The sequence below is a fragment of the Pan troglodytes genome, chromosome 11, assembly GCF_028858775.2.
Source record: "Pan troglodytes isolate AG18354 chromosome 11, NHGRI_mPanTro3-v2.0_pri, whole genome shotgun sequence".
Classification (NCBI taxonomy): domain Eukaryota; kingdom Metazoa; phylum Chordata; class Mammalia; order Primates; family Hominidae; genus Pan; species Pan troglodytes.
Window position 1 is genome coordinate 56274411 of NC_072409.2, and position 22169 is coordinate 56296579.

General features: G+C 38.0%; 1 protein-coding gene across 14 annotated transcripts in view; it reads left to right on the plus strand.

Annotated features, from left to right (window-relative positions):
- The window catches only part of LOC107972967 (contactin-associated protein-like 3), a 234298-nt gene that overhangs the window by 166101 nt on the left and 46028 nt on the right, over positions 1-22169 (plus strand). For 9 of the 14 annotated variants that reach the window (XM_054658177.1, XM_054658183.2, XM_054658180.1 and 6 more), the window contains 2 exons: positions 3152-3355; positions 18148-18304. In XM_054658177.1, coding sequence (XP_054514152.1) covers positions 3152-3355; positions 18148-18304 — 361 coding nt within the window. The remainder of the gene's footprint in view (positions 1-3151; positions 3356-18147; positions 18305-22169) is intronic. The other 5 variants (XM_054658178.2, XM_054658186.1, XM_054658181.2 and 2 more) reach the window with 1 other exon arrangement.

The following is a 22169-nucleotide window of genomic DNA, read 5'->3' on the forward strand; positions in this document are numbered from 1 at the left end:
TGATATACTGAGTAAATTTTAAGTGCAGACAATCCCCGTTTACAATGGTTCTACTTACAATATTGCGACTTCCCTATGTGAAACCATATGCATCCCTATTTCAAGTACCCATACAACTATTATTCTATTATTATTATTATTATTTTGAGACAGAGGCTTGCTCTGTCACCCAGGCTGGAGTACAGTGGCACGATCTCGGCTCACTGCAACCTCCACCTCCCGGGTTCAAGTGATTCTTCTGCCTCGGCCTCCCCGGTAGCTGGGACTACAGGCATGTGCCACCACGCCCGGCTAATTTTTTGTATTTTTAGTAGAGATAGGGTTTTACCATGTTAGCCAGGATGGTCTCGATCTCCTGACCTCGTAATCCGCCTGCCTCGGCCTCCCAAAGTGCTGGGATTACAGGCGTGAGCCACCACGCCTGGCCACAACCATTATTATTATTATTTTTTTACTCTCAGTACAGTAGTTAATAAATGACATGAGATATTCAACACTTTATTATAAAATAGGCATTGTGTTAGGTGATTTTGCCCAACTGTGGGCTGATTTAAGTGTTCTGAGCACATTTAAGTTAGGCTGGGTTGAGCTAGGTTCAGTAGGTCACATGTATTAAAATGCATTTTTAATTTATAATAAGTTCATCCGGATGCAACTTCATCATAAATTGAGGAACATCTGTACTGTTAATTCCAATCAAAATCATGAAGTTAAATTAGCTTAATTTTCAAAGTCGGATATTTATTTGAGCAACAGGAGTGGAACAGGGATCAACGTGTTACAGTTACCCTCCTTCTGGGCTAGTGAGAGAGCCTCCAGTGTGTTCTGACTCAGCCACACCTCTGAACCCCTTTCCACATTTAGCCACTGTTATAATTAATCTACTCAGGTCCAATTCACTTGAGCCCAGGAGGTCGAGGCTGCAGTAAACTATGAAGGTGCCACTGCACTCCAAGCTGGGCAACAGAGGGAGACCCTATCTCTAATAAAAAAGAAAAAGAAAAATATAAGGGTTATATTAGATGCTCTTTAAGATCCTTTCCAGTTCCAATATGCTTATAATCAATTGAAATAAATTATGAGCAATTAGGGAAACCACAATGGTCTGTGTCCTTCTTTGGGTCTTTTACTACTGATATTATAAGGAGAAGTGAGTCAAGTGGAATTTTATAAACACAAATGCATATCCTATAATGTCCCTGGTTACTATTCTACTCTTCAGAAAAACAAGTTTTACAGATGTATTCTCAACAGTTCCCTTCTCAGTACTGAGGGCATTTCTGTGATTACATCTTAACCATGGGTGACTGCAAATCTATCATACTGCCCACCAGCCTATGTGAACTACTCCGGACCATCATTTCTCTCCCATTGTACAATAAATCATGAACACATGACCAAAAATGGCATGTGGTTGAGCATCTTCAATGCCCAACTTAGTGTTCCATAGGTTTTTCTATATTTGATTCAGTTGATAGGAAAACTCTGAAGGTGAGAGTAGGTGATGTGCACAGAGTAACACCAGGTTGTAAAAATTCTAAAATGAGGCCAGGCGTGGTGGCTCACACCTGTAATCCCAGCACTTTGGGAGGCCAAGGCGGGTGGATCACCTGAGGTTGGGAGTTCAAGACCAGCCTGGCCAACATGGTGAAACCCCCGTCTCTACTAAAAAAATACAAAAATTAGCCAGGTGTGGTGGTGTGTGCCTGTAGTCCCAGCTACTTGGGAGGCTGAGACAGGAGAACTGCTTGAACCCAGGAGGCAGAGGCTGCAGTGAGCTGAGATAGCACCACTGCACTCCAGCCTGGGCAACAGAGCGAGACTCTTATCTCAAAAATAAATAAATTAAATAAAAAATCTAAAATAAAAAAATAGAGCAATATTAAAGGAAGAACCCATGGAATTGAAATTACCGTAGGCACACTTAGAGCCTCCTTTGGTGAGTACAGTGAGTGGAGTGATAATTTAATTTAAAATTGCATTCGTTATTTAAATTTGCAGATTTTTTTTCTGTACTTGTGGCTCATTTGTGGATATCACACCTTTGCTCTCCATGGGTTCTGTGACTAAAGAGATATTTCAGTAGCATGGCTGGTTTTCTTTTCCTTCTTTCCTCTGATCTCTGTTGTTAGGCGTGTGTAAGTAACAGTAAGGCTGTGAAATTTGTCTTACGCACAAGCCATTTAGCCATTTAGCAGCCAAGCCATTAAAAATCCTGAGATGTGAAGGGCTGGGAGGGTGATTTCTCAAGGTAAAATGTATCACATTGTTTTATTTCGTAGTTCTTAAAAAATCCCCATACAAATGTTTCTTCATTTCTCCAGTTCGGAAAATTTTTATGTAAAATGTCCATTATTCTAAATACATCTTATTAGAGGTTAAAGGACCAGACAGCACCAGCATAGTAGAATTAAAGTGACTTCAAGTCTGGTGGGAGGTCCATTGTTGGGAACACTAAAGAACTCAAGATGCACTTCTTCCCTTTTGAGATTGTGGAGTCATTTTGTTTTTATTTCATCAAAACAATATAAGTAATCAAGTGACAGAGATACATCAGAAATGATGTCAGCAGGCAGTCAGATGCTGAGGGTCACCGCCTGGAAAGTGCTGTTAGAAGCTCAAGGCCTCTGATTCCTCTGGGCTTGGTCACTGATGGAGAAGCTGACATAATTAAACCACTTTATTTTAATAGAGCTGCTTCCTATCATACCTGTGAATATGTGCGTCACATCGTCCCAATATGTATCTTTTATAAATTTATTCGATAATGAAAGAAATAGAGGCACATACAGATGAGGAAAATGCAGATGAGTTTAAAAAGATAAAGGTCCAGGTAGTAACAGTTTGGCCCCATGCTTGTGTTGATATAAAAAAATGGTTTTAACAACTAAAAAGTCATTGCTTACATGATACATTTTTAGGCGTGACGTCGCAAAAGTTTGGTCATCAGTTCTTCCAATATGCTTTCTCTTAGAGGCTGAGTTCTGGCTCAGTACATTGTTACACAGGTCCAACTCCTCAAATCGCGGCAAACATGCAGTAATGTAAATTTCAATTAAACGTTAATTCACATAAAAGACAGGTCTGCTTTGCCTCTTGCTGCTGGCCTCTGCCGCCCAGTGATGCCTCTCCTTTGCCCGTTTCTGCTCAGCAGACTCCGCGTGGACGGTGGTGCGGCACGGTGGCCCCGACGCGGTGACCCTCCGAGGTGCCCCCAGCGGGCACCCGCGCTCGGCTGTGTCCTTCGCGTACGCAGCGGGCGCGGGGCAGCTGCGGGCCGCGGTGAACCTGGCGGAGCGCTGCGAGCAGCGGCTGGCTCTGCGCTGCGGGACAGCGCGGCGCCCGGACTCACGAGGTAAGCGCCACTGCTGGAGGCTACAGGGGCTCACGGGGCCGGGGCGCGGCCCTCGGGCTGCGAGATGCCTTTGAGGGAGAAAAGGCCAGGGTCCCTCCCGTGGCTCTTAGTTCAAAGCCCTGACCGCTCTCTCCTTCTCTTCCCGCTCTTGGTTGGACCAAAGAGCATTCAAGAGCGCCTTCCTGACCGTTGAGAGACGTTCAGCGCGTTCATATGCAGGGCTAGTGACTTGTCCTTTCTTAATCAAGGGAAATTTTGCTAATAACGTATGCCTTAGCTTTCCGTTCACACTGAGGAGATAATGGCTGTAGGGCAGGCTGGGTCTAACAGTTCTTCATGAAGACCAGTGGGAACCGGTAACCTCCTTACTCTTCTCAAAGTCTTCCTCTAAATCTACTTGGAACGTTTGTTTCCTCCCTTTAGATTAACTGAATATGCCCTTCCTCAGCCCCGCCGCTTTCACCGTGGTCTAGGATGAAATAATGACTAGGGTTATTAAAACCTTTAGTCAATGGGTGTCTCATTTTTTTGAAATTATATCTTGAGAAATGTATACCTTAATCTTCATATATGGAAGTAATGTTTTGGAAACTCTGCCTGCATCAAAACCGTCTTCTCCTAAGTTAAAGACCAACTTCCCCCTCCTTTCCGGAATCCCCACAGTCCCCTGCAGGACTCACCGCTGCTCTCCAACAGTTTCCATATAGTTTCTTGAAAGCACTTTATTGCTAATTATAGTTAAATACTGAAATTTGCCTTTCATTTTTTTAGTTTTAGCAATCCCAAATAGTATATAGGCGGGAGGATCACTGGAGCCCAGGAAGTCCAGGCTGCAGTGAGCTGTGATTGCTTCACTGCCTCCAGCTTGGGCAGCAGAGCAACACCTTGTCTTAAAAAAACAAAAACAGTGTATGTCGGTAGCATAATAAAGCCACTTAAATTAAATTTCACTCTTAAATTTTCAATACAAAATCTTTAAGTTGGAAAGTGGTGTATGACTGTCATCTGAAGGTGGTTTGCGCTGATCCACTAACCCATACCTGCATTGCCTTCCCTAATCCGTCTGGCCAATCAGCCCCTGGAATATGCCAGACCATTTCCTCTGCCTGGATTGGCCTCTCTGTCACCCAGGCTGGAGTGCAGTGGCACGATCTTTGCTCACTGCAACCCCCTCCCCTCCCGGATTCAAGCTATTCTCCTGCCTCAGCCTCCCGAATAGCTGAGAATACAGGCGGGTGCCGCCACGCCCGGCTAATTTTTGTATTTTTAGTAGAGACGGGGTTTCATCGTGTTGGTCAGGCTGTTCTTGAACTCCTGACCTCAGGTGATCCGCCCGCCTCAGCCTCCCAAAGTGTTGGGATTACAGGCGTGAGCCACCGCGCCCGGCCCTCACACTCTTAAATCTTACCCACTGTGCTAGACCTGTGCAGTCCGCATCTGGGTCCCTTCCCAGGGTGATCCCTCTCTCCCCTGGATGCCTGCCCCCCAGTTTGGTCTAGTAGAAAGAGCAAAGGTCTGGTTGCATTCAAAGTTTGAAGTTCAAGTGCTAAGTCTGTCACTTAGCAGCTGTGGAAATTTAGGCCATTCCTTAATCTTTCTCAGACTTTGTTTCCTCTTTGATGAAATGGACCCTGTAGTACTGATCTCATGGGGTTTCTTTTATAAATGAGATATCTTACATAAGTTCAGTAAGTAAGAAACTCTCCTTCCCAGTTCTCCAGTTTTTTAAAGTTGGCATTACACAACTTAATTATTTGTTAGTTCATTGCTGTTGAATGAAGTGTAGCCTTGGCTTTGGAATTGTTTAAAAAAAAAATCCCCAGGTGATCTTTTGGAAACTACTGGGCTAAGGGCGGAAATAACACAAGAAATGGAATATTCCACTCCCATCAGTGAGAATTTCCCTATTTCTCCTCTTTTGAAAAGATAATTTTAAAAATATTTTGAGATAATTGTAGATTTACATACACTTGTGAGAACAGAGAGAACCCAAGTAGCCGTTAAGCAGTTCCCCCACCCCAAGGTGACATCTTGTAGAAGTATAGTGCAATATCACAGCCGGAATCTTGACATCCATACAGTCAAGATACACAGTATTTCCATCAGCACAAGAATTCCTCCTATTGGCCGGGCACGGTGGCTCATGCCTGTAATCCCAACACTTCGGGAGGCCAAGGCGGGTGGATCACGAGGTCAGGAAATCAGACCATCCTGGCTAACACGATGAAACCCCGTCTCTACTAAAAATACAAAAAAGTAGCCAGGTGTGGTGGCGGGTGCCTGTTGTCCCAGCTACTTGGGAGGCTGAGGCAGGAGAATGGCGTGAACCCGGGAGGTGGAGCTTGCAGTGAGCCGAGATGGCGCCACTGCACTCCAGCCTGGGCGACAGAGCAAGACTCCGTTCCGTCTCAAAAAAAAAAAAAAAAAAAAAAAAAAGAATTCCTCCTATTGCTCTATTGCTCGTTAATAACCACTAGTATCTTCTCCATTTCTATGGGTTTTTTTAAATTTCAAGAATGTTATGTAAATGAAATTATATAGTATGTACTCTTTGTGGTTGAGTTTTTTTCACTCTGTGTAATCCTCTCGATTCATTTGCATAATTGTGTATATCAGTAATTTGTTCCTTTTCATTGCTGATTAGCAATCGGTGGCATGGATATACCAGAGTTTATTCACTCATTGAAGGGCATCTGGGTTGTTTGTTTACAGTTTGCGGCAATTATGAATAAAGCTTTTATGAACATTGTGTACAGGTTTTGTGTAAACATTAGTTTTCATTTCTCTGGAATTAATGCCCCAAAGTGCAATAGGTGGGTCATATATGGTAATTGCATACTTAGTTTTATAAAAAGCTGCCAAATTGTTTTCTAGAATGGTTGTACCATTCCCACCAACAGTGTATGATTTCATTTCCTCCACATGCTCATCAGCATTTGGTGTTGCGACTATTTTTTATTTTAGCTATTCTGATAACTGTGTAGTAATATCTTTATTGTGGTTTTAATTTGTGTCTCCCTGATGTCTAATAATATTGAGCATGTTTTATATGCTTATTTGCCATCTGTATATCGTTTTCAGTGAGATAGATGTCTGTGAATGTGTTTTTGTTGTTGTTCATTTTCTAATTGGATTGTTTGGATTTGTTTTGTTACTGTTGAATTTTCAGTTCTTTATATATTCTAGATACTAGCCCTTTGTTGGATATGTGATTTGTGAATATTTTTTCCCACTCTGTTGCTTGCCTATTCATCGACTCTTAACTGGAATTTTTTAGAGCAAAAGTTTTAATTTTGATGAGATTCAGTTTATCATATTTTCCTTTTATGGGTTGTACACATCGTGTCAATTCTAAAAATTCTTTACCTAACCCTAAATTCCAATTCCAAAGATTTTTGAATTTTTTTCCTAAAAGTTTTATAGTTTTACCTTTTACTTTTAATTCCATGCCCTATTTTGGGACACATTTTATATAAGATGTGAGAGTTGATTCTCTCTCACTCTCTCTGACTATGAATGTTCAGTTGCTCCAGAACCATTTGTTGAAAAGGCTATCCTTCCTGCATTGAATTGCATTTTAAATAGTGTTAAAAATTGGTTGAACTTACTTGTGTGGTGGGTCTGTTTCTGCATTCTTTATCTGTTTCATTAATTTATATGCCTCCACCAATATCACACTGTCTTGAACGTGGTAGCTGTATAGCAGGGTTGAGTTATTCCTCCTGCTTTATTCTTCTTTTTCAAGATTGTTTAAGTCTGTAGCTTGCCTCATTCTGTATAAATTTTGTAATAAATTTGTTTATGTCTACAAACATCTTGCTAGAATTTTTATGGGAATGACATTAAACATAATAGCTCAATGAAGGGAAAATTGGTGTTTTACTGTTTTGAGTCTTCCAATCCATGAACATGAGATATCTTTCCATTTATTTGGATCTTTGATTTCTTGCCTCAGCATTTTGTAACTCTTAGCATCCAGAGATTATATGTTTTATAAGTATGCTTAGGCATTTAGTTAGTTTCTTGATTGATTGTAAGTGCTGTTGTGCTTTAAATTTTTGTTTACATGTGTTTCTTGTTAGAATATGAAATATGATTGTTTCATACTAATCTTATAAGCTCTTTTCTGAACTTAATTTTTTTTAAGATTCCTTGGGATTTTCTATATGGAAAATCATGTCATCTGCAAGTAGAGTCAGCTTTATTTCTTCCTCGTCAATCTGTAGGGAGTTAATTTATTTTTCTTGCTTTATTGCAGTAGCTAGACTTTCAATACTAGGTTGAACTAGAGTGGTGAGGGCAGACATCCTTGCCTTGTTTCCTGTCTTAGGGGAAAAGCATTCATTCTTGTTTCCTATGTTATGTGGAGGTAGTTCCCTTTTATTCCTGGTTGGCTGACAGTTTTTATTTTGAAAGGACATTGGATTTTTGTCAAATGTCTTTTCTGTGTCAATTGATATTAAAATATTATATTTCTTCTTTTGTCTGTTGATATGTTGAATCAGCTTTGCATAACTAGAGCAACTCCCATTTCGCCATAATGTATAATTTAAAAAATACATTTCTAATGTGTTTGATTTATTAATATTTTATTGAATATTTTTGCATTCAAATTCATAAGAGATATTGATATGTAGTTTTCTTTTTTCATATTGTCTTTATCTGGTTTCAGTATCAGGACAATACTGCCTACATAAAATGAATTTGGTAGCATTCTCTAGTCTCCTGTTTTCTGGAAGAGATTATGTAAAATTGACTTTAATTTTTATTTAAACATTTGGTAGAATTCTCCAGTAAGGCCCGGCAGAGTGGCTCATGCCTGTGATCCCAGCACTTTGGGAGGCTGAGGCAGATGGATCACTTGAGGTCAGGAGTTCGAGACCTGCCTGGCCAACATGGTGAAACCCCGTCTCCACTAAAAATACAAAAATTAGTTGGGTGTGGTGGCGCACACCTATAATCCCAGCTACTCAGGAGGCTGAGGCAGGAGAATCGCTTGAACTTGGGAGGCAGAGGTTGCAGTGAGCCAAGATCACACCACTGCACTCCAGCCTGGGCAACAGAACGAGATTTCATCTCAAAAATAAAAACCAAAACCAAAACAAAACAAAAAGAATTCTCCAGTAAAACCATCTGGGCCAAAAGATTTTTTTTTCAGTAATTTTAAATTATGAGTTCAATTTTCTTAATAGTTACAATTACTTAAATTACCTATTTCATGTTAGGTGAATTGTGGTAGTTTGTACTTTTTGAGAAATTTGTCCATTAATCTGAATTGTCAAGTTGATTTGTGTAGAATTATTTATAGTATTTTCTTATTATTCATTTGATGTCTCCAGCATCTGTAGTGATATCCACTTAAATTTCTCATATTCATAGTTTGTCTCATCTTTTTTTGTCTCTGTCAGTCTTTATAGAAGTTTTTCAATCTTACTGTTTTTTAGAACTAGATTTTCGTTTCATGATTTTCTCTATTATTTTTGTTTCAAATTCTATTGAAATCTGCTCTTCTCTTTGTTATCTCCTTCCTTCAGCTTGTATGAGTTAATTTTGTTTTCTAGTTTCTAGAGGTAAGAACTTACATTATTGGCTTTAGGGCTTTCTTCTTTCCTAATGTAGGCATTTAGTGCTACGTTTTCCCTATCAACACAGTTTTACCTACATTTCACATATTTTGATATGTTGTATTCTCATTTTCATTTAGTTTTTCATGTAGTTTCATTTTCATTTAAGTATTTTAATAAATTTCTTTGAAGCATATTCTTTGACCTGTAGCTTATTTAGAAGTGTATTTTTAAAAATTTCTAAGTGTTTAGAGATTTTCTTTTTCTCTTTCAGGTATTGATTTCCAGTTTGATTCCATTATGCTTAGAGAATATACTTTGTGTGATTTTAGTTCTTTTAAATATGTTGAGGTTTGTTTGGCTCCCAGGGATATGGTCTGTCTTGTAAATTTTTCATGGGCATTTGAAAAAAAAATGTATATTTTGCTATTCTTAAGTGGAGTATTCTGTATGTATTTCAGTGAGATCCTGTTGGTTGATTATGTTGTTCAGATCTTGTATATCCTTGCTGACTTCTTGTCCAGTAGTTCTGTCAGTTGCTAAGAGAGACATTTTGAAATCTGTACTATAATTGTGGATCTGTTTATTTTTCCATTCTGCTCCATCAGTTTTCTTATATTAATAGGCTTTATATTTTTTAGCAATTTTAAGTTTACATAGAAATTGAGCAGAAAGTACTGAAAGCATATGATTTTTATTCTTTAGCTTGTTGATCTGATGGACTATATTAATTAATTTTCAAATGTTAAAGGCATATCTAGAGTAAATCCCACTTGGTTGTGGTGTTTATTTTTAAAAATTGTTTGGTTCAATTTGCTAATATTTTTTAAGGATTGCTTCATCCATGTTCAAGAGAGATATTTGTTTGCAGTTTACTTTTTTGTAAGGTTTTGCTGGTTTGGGTATTAGGGTAATGCTGGCCCATGGAATGAGTTAAGAAATAGTCACTCTGCTTCTATTTTCTGCAACAGATTGTGGAAAATTGGTATCATTTATTTCTCCAATGTTGATAGAACTCACCAGTGAATCATCTGGGCTTGGTACCTTCTGTTTGGGAAGGTTATTAATTACTGCCTTAGTTAAAAAATTTTGTTTCTCTCGAGACTTTCTCTTTCACCATGTTTTATTATTTAGAAATGTGTTTTTAAATTTTTTGGTATTTGAGGATATTTCAGCTCTCTTTCTGCTATTATTAGTTTAATTCCATTCTGATTCAAGAACATGCCTTTTGTGATTTCTATTCTTTTAAATTTGGTAAAGTGTTCTGTGGCCTAGAATGTGGTTTAACTTAATGAATTGTGCATTTGTATTTGAGAAGAATGTGTATTCTGCAGTGTCTAGATAAAATATTCTATAACGCTAATTGAATTCTAAAGTATTCATTTAGATCCAGTTGATTGATGGTGCTGTTCAGTTCAAATCTATCCTTAATGATTTTCTTCCTGCTGAGTCTGTCACTTACTCATAGAGGGGTGTTGAAGTCTCCAGTGGTAATAATGGATGTGTCTCTCTGTCCTTGCAGTTCTATCAGTTTCCCCCTAATATATTTTGACTCTTCTGTTGCTAGGTATATACACATTAAGCATTATTATATCTTCTTGTTATATTGACCCCTTTATTATTGTGTAATGCCCTTTTTCATCTCTGATAATTTTCCTTGCTCTGCAGTTGGCTTTGTCTAAAATTAATTTAGATACTCTGGCTTTCTTTTTGGTTAGTGTTACCATGGTATATCTTTCTCTAGCTCTTCAAATCTACCTGCTATTTTATATTTAAAGAGGATTTCAGTAGACAACATGTAGGTGGATCATGGGTTTTGTTGTTGTTGTTCACTCTGACAGTCTCAGTCTTTTATTTTATTATTATCATACCTTAATTTCTAGGGTACATGTGCACAACATGCAGGTTTGTTACATATGTATCCATATGTTAATGGTGTGCTGCACCCATTAACTCATCATTTACATTAGCTATATCTCCTAATGCTATTCCTCCCCTCTCCCCCCACCCCATGACAGGCCCCGGTGTGTGATGTTCCCCTTCCTGTGTCCAAGTGTTCTCATTGTTCAATTCCCACCTATGAGTGAGAACATGCAGTGTTTGGTTTTTTGTCCTTGCGATAGTTTGCTGAGAATGATGGTTTCCAGCTTCATCCATGGCCCTACAAAGGACATGAACTCATCCTTTTTCATGGCTGCATAGTATTCCATGGTATATATGTGCCACATTTTCTTAATCCAGTCTGTCATTGATGGACATTTGGGTTGGTTCCAAGTCTTTGCTATTGTGAATACTGCCTCAGTAAACATATGTGTGCATGTGTCTTTATAGCAGCATGATTTATAATCCTTTGGGTATATACCCAGTAATGGGATGGCTGGGTCAAATGGTATTTCTAGTTCTAGATCCATGAGGAATCGCAACACTGTCTTCCACAATGGTTGAACTAGTTTACAGTCCCACCAACAGTGTAAAAGTGTTCCTATTTCTCCACATCCTCTCCTGCACCTGTTGTTTCCTGACTTTTTAATGATCGTCATTCTAACTGGTGTGAGACGGTATCTCATTGTAGTTTTGATTTGCATTTCTCTGATGGCCAGTGATGATGAGCATTTTTTCATGTGTCTGTTGGCTGCATAAATGTCTTCTTTTGAGAAGTGTCTGTTCATATACTTCGCCCACTTTTTGATGAGGTTGATTTTTTCTTGTAAATTTGTTTAAGTTCTGTGTAGATTCTGGATATTAGCCCTTTGTCAGATGGGTAGATTGCAAAAATTTTCTCCCATTCTATAGGTTGCCTGTTCACTCTGATGGTAGTTTCTTTTGCTGTGCAGAAGCTCTTTAGTTTGATTAGATCCCATTTGTCAATTTTGGCTTTTGTTGCCATTGCTTTCTTAATTGGTATATTTAGACTGTTTACATTTAAAGTGATTATTGATACTTGGATTAATATTTGCCATATTGTAACTCTTTTTTATTTGTTGCCCTTGTTTCTTCTTTTTTTCCTGAATTCCCGTCTCACATTTTTTGTTTTAATTGAGCATTTTATATGATTCCATATCCTCACTTCTCCTAGAATATTAATTACATTTCTTGGTAATTGTTTTAGTGGTAGCCTTTGAGTATGAAATATACACTATAACAATCTACTTTCAAATAACACTATTCCACTTCATTAATGGTGCTGGTACTTTATAACACAGCATTTCCAATCCTTCTGTCTTATTTTGTATTACATTATTATCATTCATTTTACTTATTCATAAGCCATAATCACCCAATACATTGTTAGTATTATTTAGAGCTGTTACCTATTACATCAATTAAGAAGAAGACACTAGATTTTATTTTAATTTTTTTCTTCTCTAATGCTCCTACCTTTCTTTATGTATTTCTGTGTTTTTGACCTATATTGTTTTTCTTTTCTCTGAGGAACTTCTATTAACATGGCTTGCAAGGTAGGTCTACTGGAGAAAGATTTCCTCAATTCTGTTTATCTAAGTCTTTATTTCTACTTTACTATTTAGGATAATTTTACTGGATATAGAATTTTATATTAGTGTGTGTTTTCTCTCAACAGTTTAAATATTTCACTTCACTTTCTTCTTGCTTGCATGGTTTCTTAAGGGAAATCTGGCATAATTCTCATTCTTGTTCCTATGTAGGTAAGGTGTTTTATTTTACTCTGGTTTATTTCGAGATTTTATTTTTAAAAGATTTTATTTTAATTTTAAGAAAGTCTTCAATTTTTTGCAATTTGAATATGAGATGCCTAGGTGTGGATTTTTTTGTATTTAACCTGCTTGGTGTTTGCTGAGATTCCTGAACCTATGGTTTCATGTCTGTCATTAATTTTGAAACATTCTCAACTGTCATTATTTTAAATATTTCTTCTGGTTCTCACTCTCTTCCTTCTACTTCTGGTATTCCAATTATGGGTTACATAGGTTACACTGTTTGAAATTATCCAACAGGGCCGGGCGCGGTGACTCACTTGCCTGTAATCCCAGCACTTTGGGAGGCCGAGGCAGGCGGATCACAAGTTCAGGAGATCCAGACCATCCTGGCTACCACAGGGAAACCACGTCTCTACTAAAAATACAAAAAAATTAGCTGGGCGTGGTGGCAGGCGCCTGTAGTCCCAGCTACTCGGGAGGCTGAGGCAGGAGAATGGCGTGAACCCAGGAGGCGGAGCTTGCAGTGAGCCGAGATTGCACCATTGCACTCCAGCCTGGGCGACAGAGAGAGACTCCATCTCAAAAAAAAAAAAAAAAAATTATTGTCCAACAGTTTGGATATTATGTTTCATTTTTCATTCTTTTTCTCTTTGTGTTTAATGGAAAATTTTTATTGACATATCTTCAAACTCACTGATTCTTTCCTCAGCACTTCCCAGTCTTCCCAGACTTTGATGAGGCCATCAAAGACACTCTACAATTTTTACTTTTAATCTCTGTATTTCCTTCTGATTTTGAGATTTCATATCTTTGTTTATAGAACCTATCTCTTCTTGCATGTTGCCCACTTTTTCAACATAGAGCCCTTAGCATATTGATTATTATTTCAAATTCCTTATCTGATATTTCCAAATCTGTCATATCTGCATGTTTGCTTGATTCGTCTCATAAGACTATTGTTTGGCTTTAGCATACCTTGCAATTTTCTGTTGAAAGCCAGACATGTTGTATTGGCAAAGGAACTGAGGTAAGGAAGCCTTTAATGTAAGGTTTTATGTTTATCTGGTTAGTAGTTAGGCTGAATTTGCTCTTTGCATAACTGTGGTGTCAGAGGCCAAAATTTCCTCTAAGGTTATTTTATTTTTCTTTCTTCCGTTTTGAGTTTTCCCAGAGACTCTGTCTTAAATAGGGTCTAAAATTGACAGCTCTTTCATTTTTAATCTCCTGTTACTATACAGGTAATGTACTGATGTGATTGATGATAAGGTGCGGGGAGAGGAGAAGCATCCTATACTCTTTTTTTTTTTAATGTTTTTATTTTATTTTAATTTTTTTGAGAGAGTCTCGCTCTGTAGCCCAGGCTGGAGTGCAGTGGCGCCATCTCAGCTCACTGCAAGCTCCGCCTCCCTGGTTCACGCCATTCTCCCGCCTCAGCCTCCCGAGTAGCTGGGACTACAGGTGCCCGCCACCACGCCTGGCTAATTTTTTTCTATTTTTAGTAGATACGGGGTTTCACCATGTTAGCCAGGATGGTCTGGATCTCCTGACCTCGTGATCCGCCCGCCTCAGCCTCCCAAAATGCTGGGATTACAGGCTTGAGCCACCTCACCCGGCCCAATTTTTTGTATTTTTAGTAGAGATGGGGTTTCACCATGTTAGCCAGGATGGTCTCGATCTCCTGACCTCATGATCTGCCCGCCTCGGCCTCCCAAAGTGCTGGGATTACAGGCGTGAGCCACCGTGCCCGGCCAGAAGCATCCTGTACTCTTAGGATTAGGTCAGTCTTTTAGAGAACCTGTCTTCCTGGACTGTGACCTTCAGAGTGCTTCTCAGCTTCCTTCCCCTTCTCTTGGGTAAGAAAAGAAGGGTAGAGGGGGCTGGTTCTGGGTATTTCCATTCCCCTAGGTGGTTTAGGCTCTAGTAAACTAGCTTTTTGGGGGATTAGAATGTTGTTAAGGAGAACATAATGTTCTGCGCTTATTTCAAAAATGTTTACTCCTTCCCTCCCCCTGCTGGAGACATAAGAGCATTTTTTTCCTATCTTTTTCTGAGAACTTGATGGGGCTCTTCCTGGAGATAAAACTCTTGAAGGTGTGTTGACCCTCTAAGGCGTATCCCCCACTCTAGGAGTTTTCAATCTCTGTAGCTTGTCCTTGCTCAGTATCCATCAATTAGTCAGTTACATTGTAAGTGCTTTTACCAGACTCCACCATCTGCTTTGGCTCCATTAGCCGTGATGCTGTTTTCAGTTGTCTCTGCAGCTTTAGGAGTAATGTTTGCCCTATGACTTTAACTGTGTAAGAAGAACTGTTTATTTTTAGTTAGTGCAGCTTTTTTCTTGTTGTGAGAATGGGAACGATGACTTCCAGACTCTTAATGTCATATCAGATTGGAAACCAGAAGTCTCAATTTTTGCCTCATTTTTTTAAGGGTGTATTGTTTCTTGCATATGCATTTATGTCTTCCTGGTGATTTTTTTTTAAATCATTATGTAATGTCCCTGTTCTAGTATTTTTGTTCTGAAGTCTATTTTATGAGATAGCCATTCTGCTTTCTTTCAAATTTAATTTTTGCAGAGTGTATTTTTTCCATCCTTTTACTTTTAACCTGCCTATGTTTATTTTGAAGTGAGTTTCTTATAAATTTCTCGTTGTGTTATTTTTTTTTCAGTTGATTCTGCCAACATCTAACTTTTGTTATATTTTAACCATTTACATTTAAGGTAATTTTTATAATTTTCTTACTCGTTGCTTGGTATTATAGTGTACATATGTGACTTACCACAGTCAACTTAAATATCTTCACTCTCATAATGAAATATGGAATCCTTATGTCTATTTGGGTCCTTTATCTTCCCCACTTCTAAATATCATTGTCTTAAGTATCATATGGTATTACAATTTTTGTGTCAATTATCATGTCATTTCAAAAATTGATAAGGATAGTCTATTATATTTATCCATATTTCTTCTCTTTTCATTTTTTTCCTGATGTTCCAAGAATCCTTCGTTATAATTTCCTTTCTTTTTGAAAAACCTCCTTTAGCCATTCTTTAGGAAATGTCTGGTAGCGACAAATTATTTTAGTTTTCTTTTGTGTTAAAAAGGTTTTTTGTTGTTGTTATTGTTTTGGAGATGGAGTCTCACTCTGTCGCCCAGGCTGGAGTGCAGTGGCACAATCTCGGCTCACTGCAGGCTCCGCCTCCCGGGTTCACGCCATTCTCCTGCCTCAGCCTCCTGAGTAGCTGGGACTACAGGCTCCCGCCGCTACGCTCGTCTATTTTTTGTATTTTTAGTAGAGACGGGGTTTCACCGTGTTAGCCAGGATGGTCTCAATCTGACCTCATGATCCGCCCACCTCGGCCTCCGAAAGTGCTGGGATTACAGGCGTGAGCCACCGCACCCGGCCTAAAAAGATTTTATTTCCATTTTATTCTTGAAGGATAGTTTCTCTGGATATATAATTTATAGTTGACAATTCTTTTCTATCAGCCCTGAAAAAAAATATGCCATTCCTTCTGGTTCTGTAATTTCAGATGAGTAATCTACTATCATTCAAATTAGGGTTCTTTTACAGGCAGGTAATGTGTTATTCTCTCAGGCTGCTTTCAAGATTTGTTTTGTTTTGTTTCCAAAAAGTTCAATTATGATGGATCTTGGTGTCGATATTTTTGGGTTTATCCTTTTTTGGACTTAAACTTAACTTCCTAAATCTGTGGGTTTGTGTCTTTCACCACATGTGGGAAGTTTACAGCCAGTATTTTTTCAGTACTCTTTCAGCACACTTTGTTCTCTCTTTTTGAGATTCGGATGATACTGTCTGATAGGACCCTATGGCTCAGTTCTTTTTTATTCAGTCTGTTTTCTCTTTTTTGGTCAGGTTAGATAAAGCCTACTGGTGGGTCCTCAAGTTCAGTGATTCTGTCCTGTGTCTTTTCACTCTATTCTTGAGCCCATTCAGAGTTTTTTTAAAACGTTATGTTATTGTATCTTCCAGTCCTGGGGTCCTAAGCTTCCTCTTTCTACCTTTCAGAATTCTCTTCGGTTGTCTTCTGTATTATTTCCAGAATCTATCATTATACTTGGTGGAAATAGCAGGGATAGACAAGTCTACAAGATCTTTTATCAGTCTAGGAGTTCACCCACTTACATCTTTTTGTTACTGTTTCTAAAAAAATACATTTTTACTACTTTATGGGGAATATAGGAGATTTAGATGTAAATTTACACTTGTACATTAGGATATAATGAGTGTTTTGCTCTTTAATCTGCGACAGTTTAATGGTGAAGTCGGTAACTTTTAAAGTGGCATTCTGAGAAGAGTGTATTAATTTTTAAAAATATCTTTTACGTTGTAGTGACAAGCTTTTAGCACATTTTTAAAAGATTCCTGGTACTAATCCCTCTTTAAATTTTCCCAGATTGCCTTTTTTTTTGTTGTTTTTTTTTGTTTTTTGGCAGAGGGGCAGGTGATGGATAGTGATGGTGGTAATGAATGCAGAGATCTTATCTATGAATGAGTTATAATTGAGTTGTAATAAGCAGTAAGGTAGAAGCTAAGTTCCAGATCTCGATTCATATTCCAATGGTAACAACCTATTGAAATTTGAAAAACAGCACCACATGATCAAGCATGTTTAAAAAACTGGTTGAGTTAATCCAATTTCATTTTCCTCATGGCCTAATCTGTGATGACTGCAACTTGTGGCCTCTGACCCCTTTCCTTTTTTAAGATAGGTGGCCTGACACCTGCTTTTTAAATTATCCTAACTTTACTGTGATGTGCAGTCAGTCCATCACCCCAATCTTCACTCCCAACCCCTGGCAGCATCCCTTGTCCTAATATGCAGTTCTATAGATCTGAGTTAGTGTCTGACTCTATCATTTAATCATTGTCAGTGCTGAGAAGGAGGCGCACTCGTCAGAGCTGTAGTTGACCCAGGGCACTTTGTTTCTTCGCATGAGAAATCTCTAACCTCAGAGATGAGAAAAGCCTATCAATGTCATTCCTTAACCTCCAAATAAAGAGTCAGGACATCCAATGCAATAAAAACAAATACCTCCAAAAATTAGTAAGTACTGACAGAGAGTACCATATCTTTCCAAATGTGTAATATACAGGTAGTTAGCAAAAAGATGGGATGAGATAAATCAATGTCTTTGTATAATATTAAACTTTCTCAATGAACATTTCATAATTTCAAATAGATTTTATCTTTAGTGTGCAAATTACTCTGGTATTTATTTTAATGGTGAATTTTTTTGAATGTTATTTCTATAGAAAGTATGTATCACATGCAACTGACTGATTTCTAATAGAAGAAAAATAGATGGAATCATTTAAGCCTAGATATTGAAATATTGGGGGAAAAACATAGGTTAGGCTTAAAGAAACGTTTCAGAGGTAAAATACAAGTGTTTAAGTATAGTTTCATTTTCTCTCTCTCTGCCTCTCACACATACACTTTACACCTGGGAGTAAAGGGAGCTATATGGGGAGGGTGGTAGTGAGGGACAAAGTAGATGTCATCTTTCTTATACTTGTCTTTCAGATGGAACCCCACTGAGCTGGTGGGTTGGAAGAACCAATGAAACACACACTTACTGGGGAGGTTCTCTGCCTGATGCTCAAAAGTGTACTTGTGGATTAGAGGGGAACTGCATTGATTCTCAGTATTACTGCAACTGTGATGCTGGCCGGAATGAATGGTGATTTCCACATGATTTCCCTGCACAAAAATGTGGTTTTTATTCTTTAATTATGCATAGTTAATTAAATGTCAGACAAGCTGGTACAATAAGGTAACTAGATTAAAGTATGTTCAAGCAAGCTGAAATACAAGTTTTGATGAAATATGATCAGTTAATCTAAGGATTAAATTTTATGACCAAAGATTTACTAATTCATTGTGAATACTATATAATGTGTTTTTTATTTTTCGTAAAAGAGAAGCAGCTGTTAAGTTTTCCACTCACTGGAAATTAAATATCATTCTCTGCGAAGTTTAGTTAATTAATTAACGTAGTATTCATGTGGCAATTCAAAAAGCAAATTCCTCCAAATCTTTGCCTTAAATTGATTTGGGATATAATGCTGCATATTCTAGCTTTCTTTTAGAAATTAACATTAACACAAGAAACTCTGAGAGGTCCTGCATAAAAGGACTGTGTTTATTTTGTAGAAGCAACAATTTCCCACACTCATTGAAATCTTCAGTGCAATAGCAAAGCTTCAAGCACCAACTGTTCTGTAGACCATACTTTGAAACAACTAACATAGAATTTCCGGAATTTGAAAATTATTTTGTAAGCTTTCTTTTGAGCAGAAACAATTTTCTCATGTAGATTGCAATGCCTCTTTTTCAGAAGTTCTTTTTGAGGTTATTCTTGAAATGCATATTGGTTTTCTTTTTTTTTTATTTGTAATATGTAAATGTTTTCAACCTTTGGGTTCATGTCAGCAACTTAAAAAGCATTGTCATAAAACAACTAGATCATGTAGAGTACGTGCTTTAAAAAAAAACTTAGGCCAGGCACTGTGGCTCATGCCTGTAATCACAGCACTTTGGGAGGCCAAGGCAGGTGGATCACCTGAGGTCAGAAGGTTGAGACCAGCCTGGCCAATGTGGCAAAACCCCGTCTCCACTGAAAATACAAAAATTAGCCGGGTGTGGCTGTGTGTGCCTGTAGTCCCAGCTGCTCAGGAGGGTGAGACAGTAGAATTGCTTAACCCAGGAGGTAGAGGTTGCAGTGAGCCGAGATCGCGCCACTGCACTCCAGCCTGGGCGACAGAGCAAGACTCCACCTCAAAATAATAATAATAATAATAATAATAATAATGATAATTAATAAATAAAAAACGTAATGGTCAATCCAGGTGTCAGTATAATTGATTTGGACATAAAATGGCTAATCTAAGCAGTAATTTGATTCCTAAAAATTGAGTTGTTTGGCCTGCATGGTAGTCCACTTATTTATTTGGCATAAAAAGTCTACTTTGCATCACTTTAAAAAATATTGTGAAGTTGGGAAAACTCACTTGAATCTACTGGAGCTTTCTATAGAATACATACTATACATTTACATGGATATTATTTTTAATCTTCCTCAAGTTCAAAATTACAAAATGATCATACAGATTTATGAGACACTCTTTTTGAATATTTTGATATGCAATCTTAATACAACTTTCTCTTACTTAAAAATGAATGCAGTTTTAGTGCAGTGAGTAACAGGAACAGATCTGATCCATAGTTTCAAATCTGGCCACCAGTAAGTTTCAGGTCTGAAGTAATTTCCCATCAGCTAAAATGGTTTTGTACCATATTTTGTATGATGTACATTTTAAAGTGTCTGGTATGATAATGTGATGATGTGTGTTAGCTTTGGGCTCTAAGGAGACAAACAGCGACCTTCAAATCTTTTGACGGACATCTTTAACAATCCTAGAGGTTTTCATTTCCTCCATTCCACAAGGGGCTCCTGCCTGTGAGGGCTCCAGCCCTCCAGCTCCTGGCTGTTCAGAAGACCTCCAGCTCATTGGTCTGTCCCCACCCCCATTCTCTACAGGTCAGAAAGGAGAGCATTGGCAGGTTATTACAAGAAAGCCAGAATGGCATATATGCTAGTGGCTTTATAACTTAGTTCGAAGAATGTTAACTGTTTTGTTTTGTTTTTGTTTTGAGACAGAGTCTCTCTCTGTCGCCCAGGCTGGAATGCAGTGGTGCGATCTCAGCTCACTGCAACCTGCGCCTCCCGGATTCAAGCGATTCTCCTGCCTCAGCCTCCCGAGTAACTGGGATTACAGCCGAGTGCCACACCTGGCTAATTTTTGTATTTTTAGTAGAGACTGGGTTTCACTATTGGCCAGCCTGGTCAACTGTTTTTTTGTTACAGAACCTTCTGTTAGTATTAAGTGCATACTTTATTGTAGACTTCACGTATGCTTAGGGCAGTAACCAGAGGAACGTATCACTTGGAGCCACCTGTATTGAGTGACCCTCCCATGAACTGAGTTTGAGGAGGGGAATGGGAGGAACTGAGGTGGGTGCAGGTCCTCTGATACCCTTAGCCATGTCACTTCAGCACCGTCAAGGACTGCACTGGTGTGACAGAAGCCCTGGGCTTTCATTTGGAAAAAAATTTAGGAGAGAAGCAGGTTTTAAAAATCAACTCCCCTCCTACATTCAGAAGGGAGCATTGTGGAGTCATTTGCTTTTTAACCTTATTTTATTTACTTTGCAGCTTCCAGTAGACAGGTCTATCCAACAGTAAGACCACAAGCATTCTGAAATCCTATCCCAACTCTTGTAGATTGTTTTGTAAATGTGGGGGTGTGTATGGGGGTGGGGGGGTGGGAAATTACAATTTCTATTTTAATTTTTCAAATAAAATTGATTTTTCAGTTTATAAAAATGGAATTTACCAGTCTCATGAAATGAAAAGATTTATAATTATAATAATTTAGATTAAGGTGTAGACATAAGAACATAAATCTTAGTCTTTATTACTTATTTTCTATTATTGAGGTGTGCCTAGTAAGGTTTTCCTGGTGGAAAGTTTATAATAAAAATAGTATTTGGGAATGAAAGTAAAGTGAAAGCTATTTTAAGTCTCTTCAGGCATATGTCCGTTAATGGGGCAGGCAGTATTGTTAATATAAACCATCGCCATTTTTCCATAAGTTGTCCCTGTAATCAGCAACTCGTCTAAGCGTATTACTTAAAAAAAAGTTTATGATCAGACAGTTCCTCAGGCACAGTAAGAATATTCTATCAAATAACTATAACATGCCAAAGATTTATTATAAAAACAAATATATTTAAAAGGCACTATAATGATTTAAAATATTGAACGATGCTGCAAGTCAATATATGTGTATAAATGTATAGTGGACTATGTTCAAATAGACCAATATATTCTCTAAAATATACATATAATTCAGCTGTGTGCAAAAATCCACAAGTTGTTTTGCTAATATAATGATGACACATGTAACTGTAATATTATTTTACTTAAGAATTTAAATAGGACTTTTGTGTGATTATCTTAGAGTCTTTAAAAGTAACCACAAATAAAAAGCATAAAATAAGATGGTTTAAATGCATACAAGTGTACACATAATCATAATAAATACGAGTAAACTCTGTTCATTTAAAAAGCAGACATTAGATTTTATCATATTGGATTTTTAAAGAAGCTATAGCTTGTTTACAAAAGATAAAATATAAGCACTCGGTGAAGTTGAAACTAAAAGAATAGAAAATATTTACCGAGTAAATACAAATCAAAAGAAAGCAGATATAGCTGTATTATGTCAGACAAAGATGAAAAGCATTGTTAGGGATAAACTTGAACTCCATCTAATGATGAGATAAACTCACTAGAAAGATCTCACTACACTTGTGTGTATCATCAGATTGTTTAAAATATATAAAGAAGTGGCAGGGCGCCGTGGCTCACGCCTGTAATCCCAGCACTTTGGGAGGCCGAGGCGGGCAGATCACAAGGTCAGAAGATCGAGACCATCCTGGCTAACACAGGTGAAACCCTGTCTCTACTAAAAATACAAAAA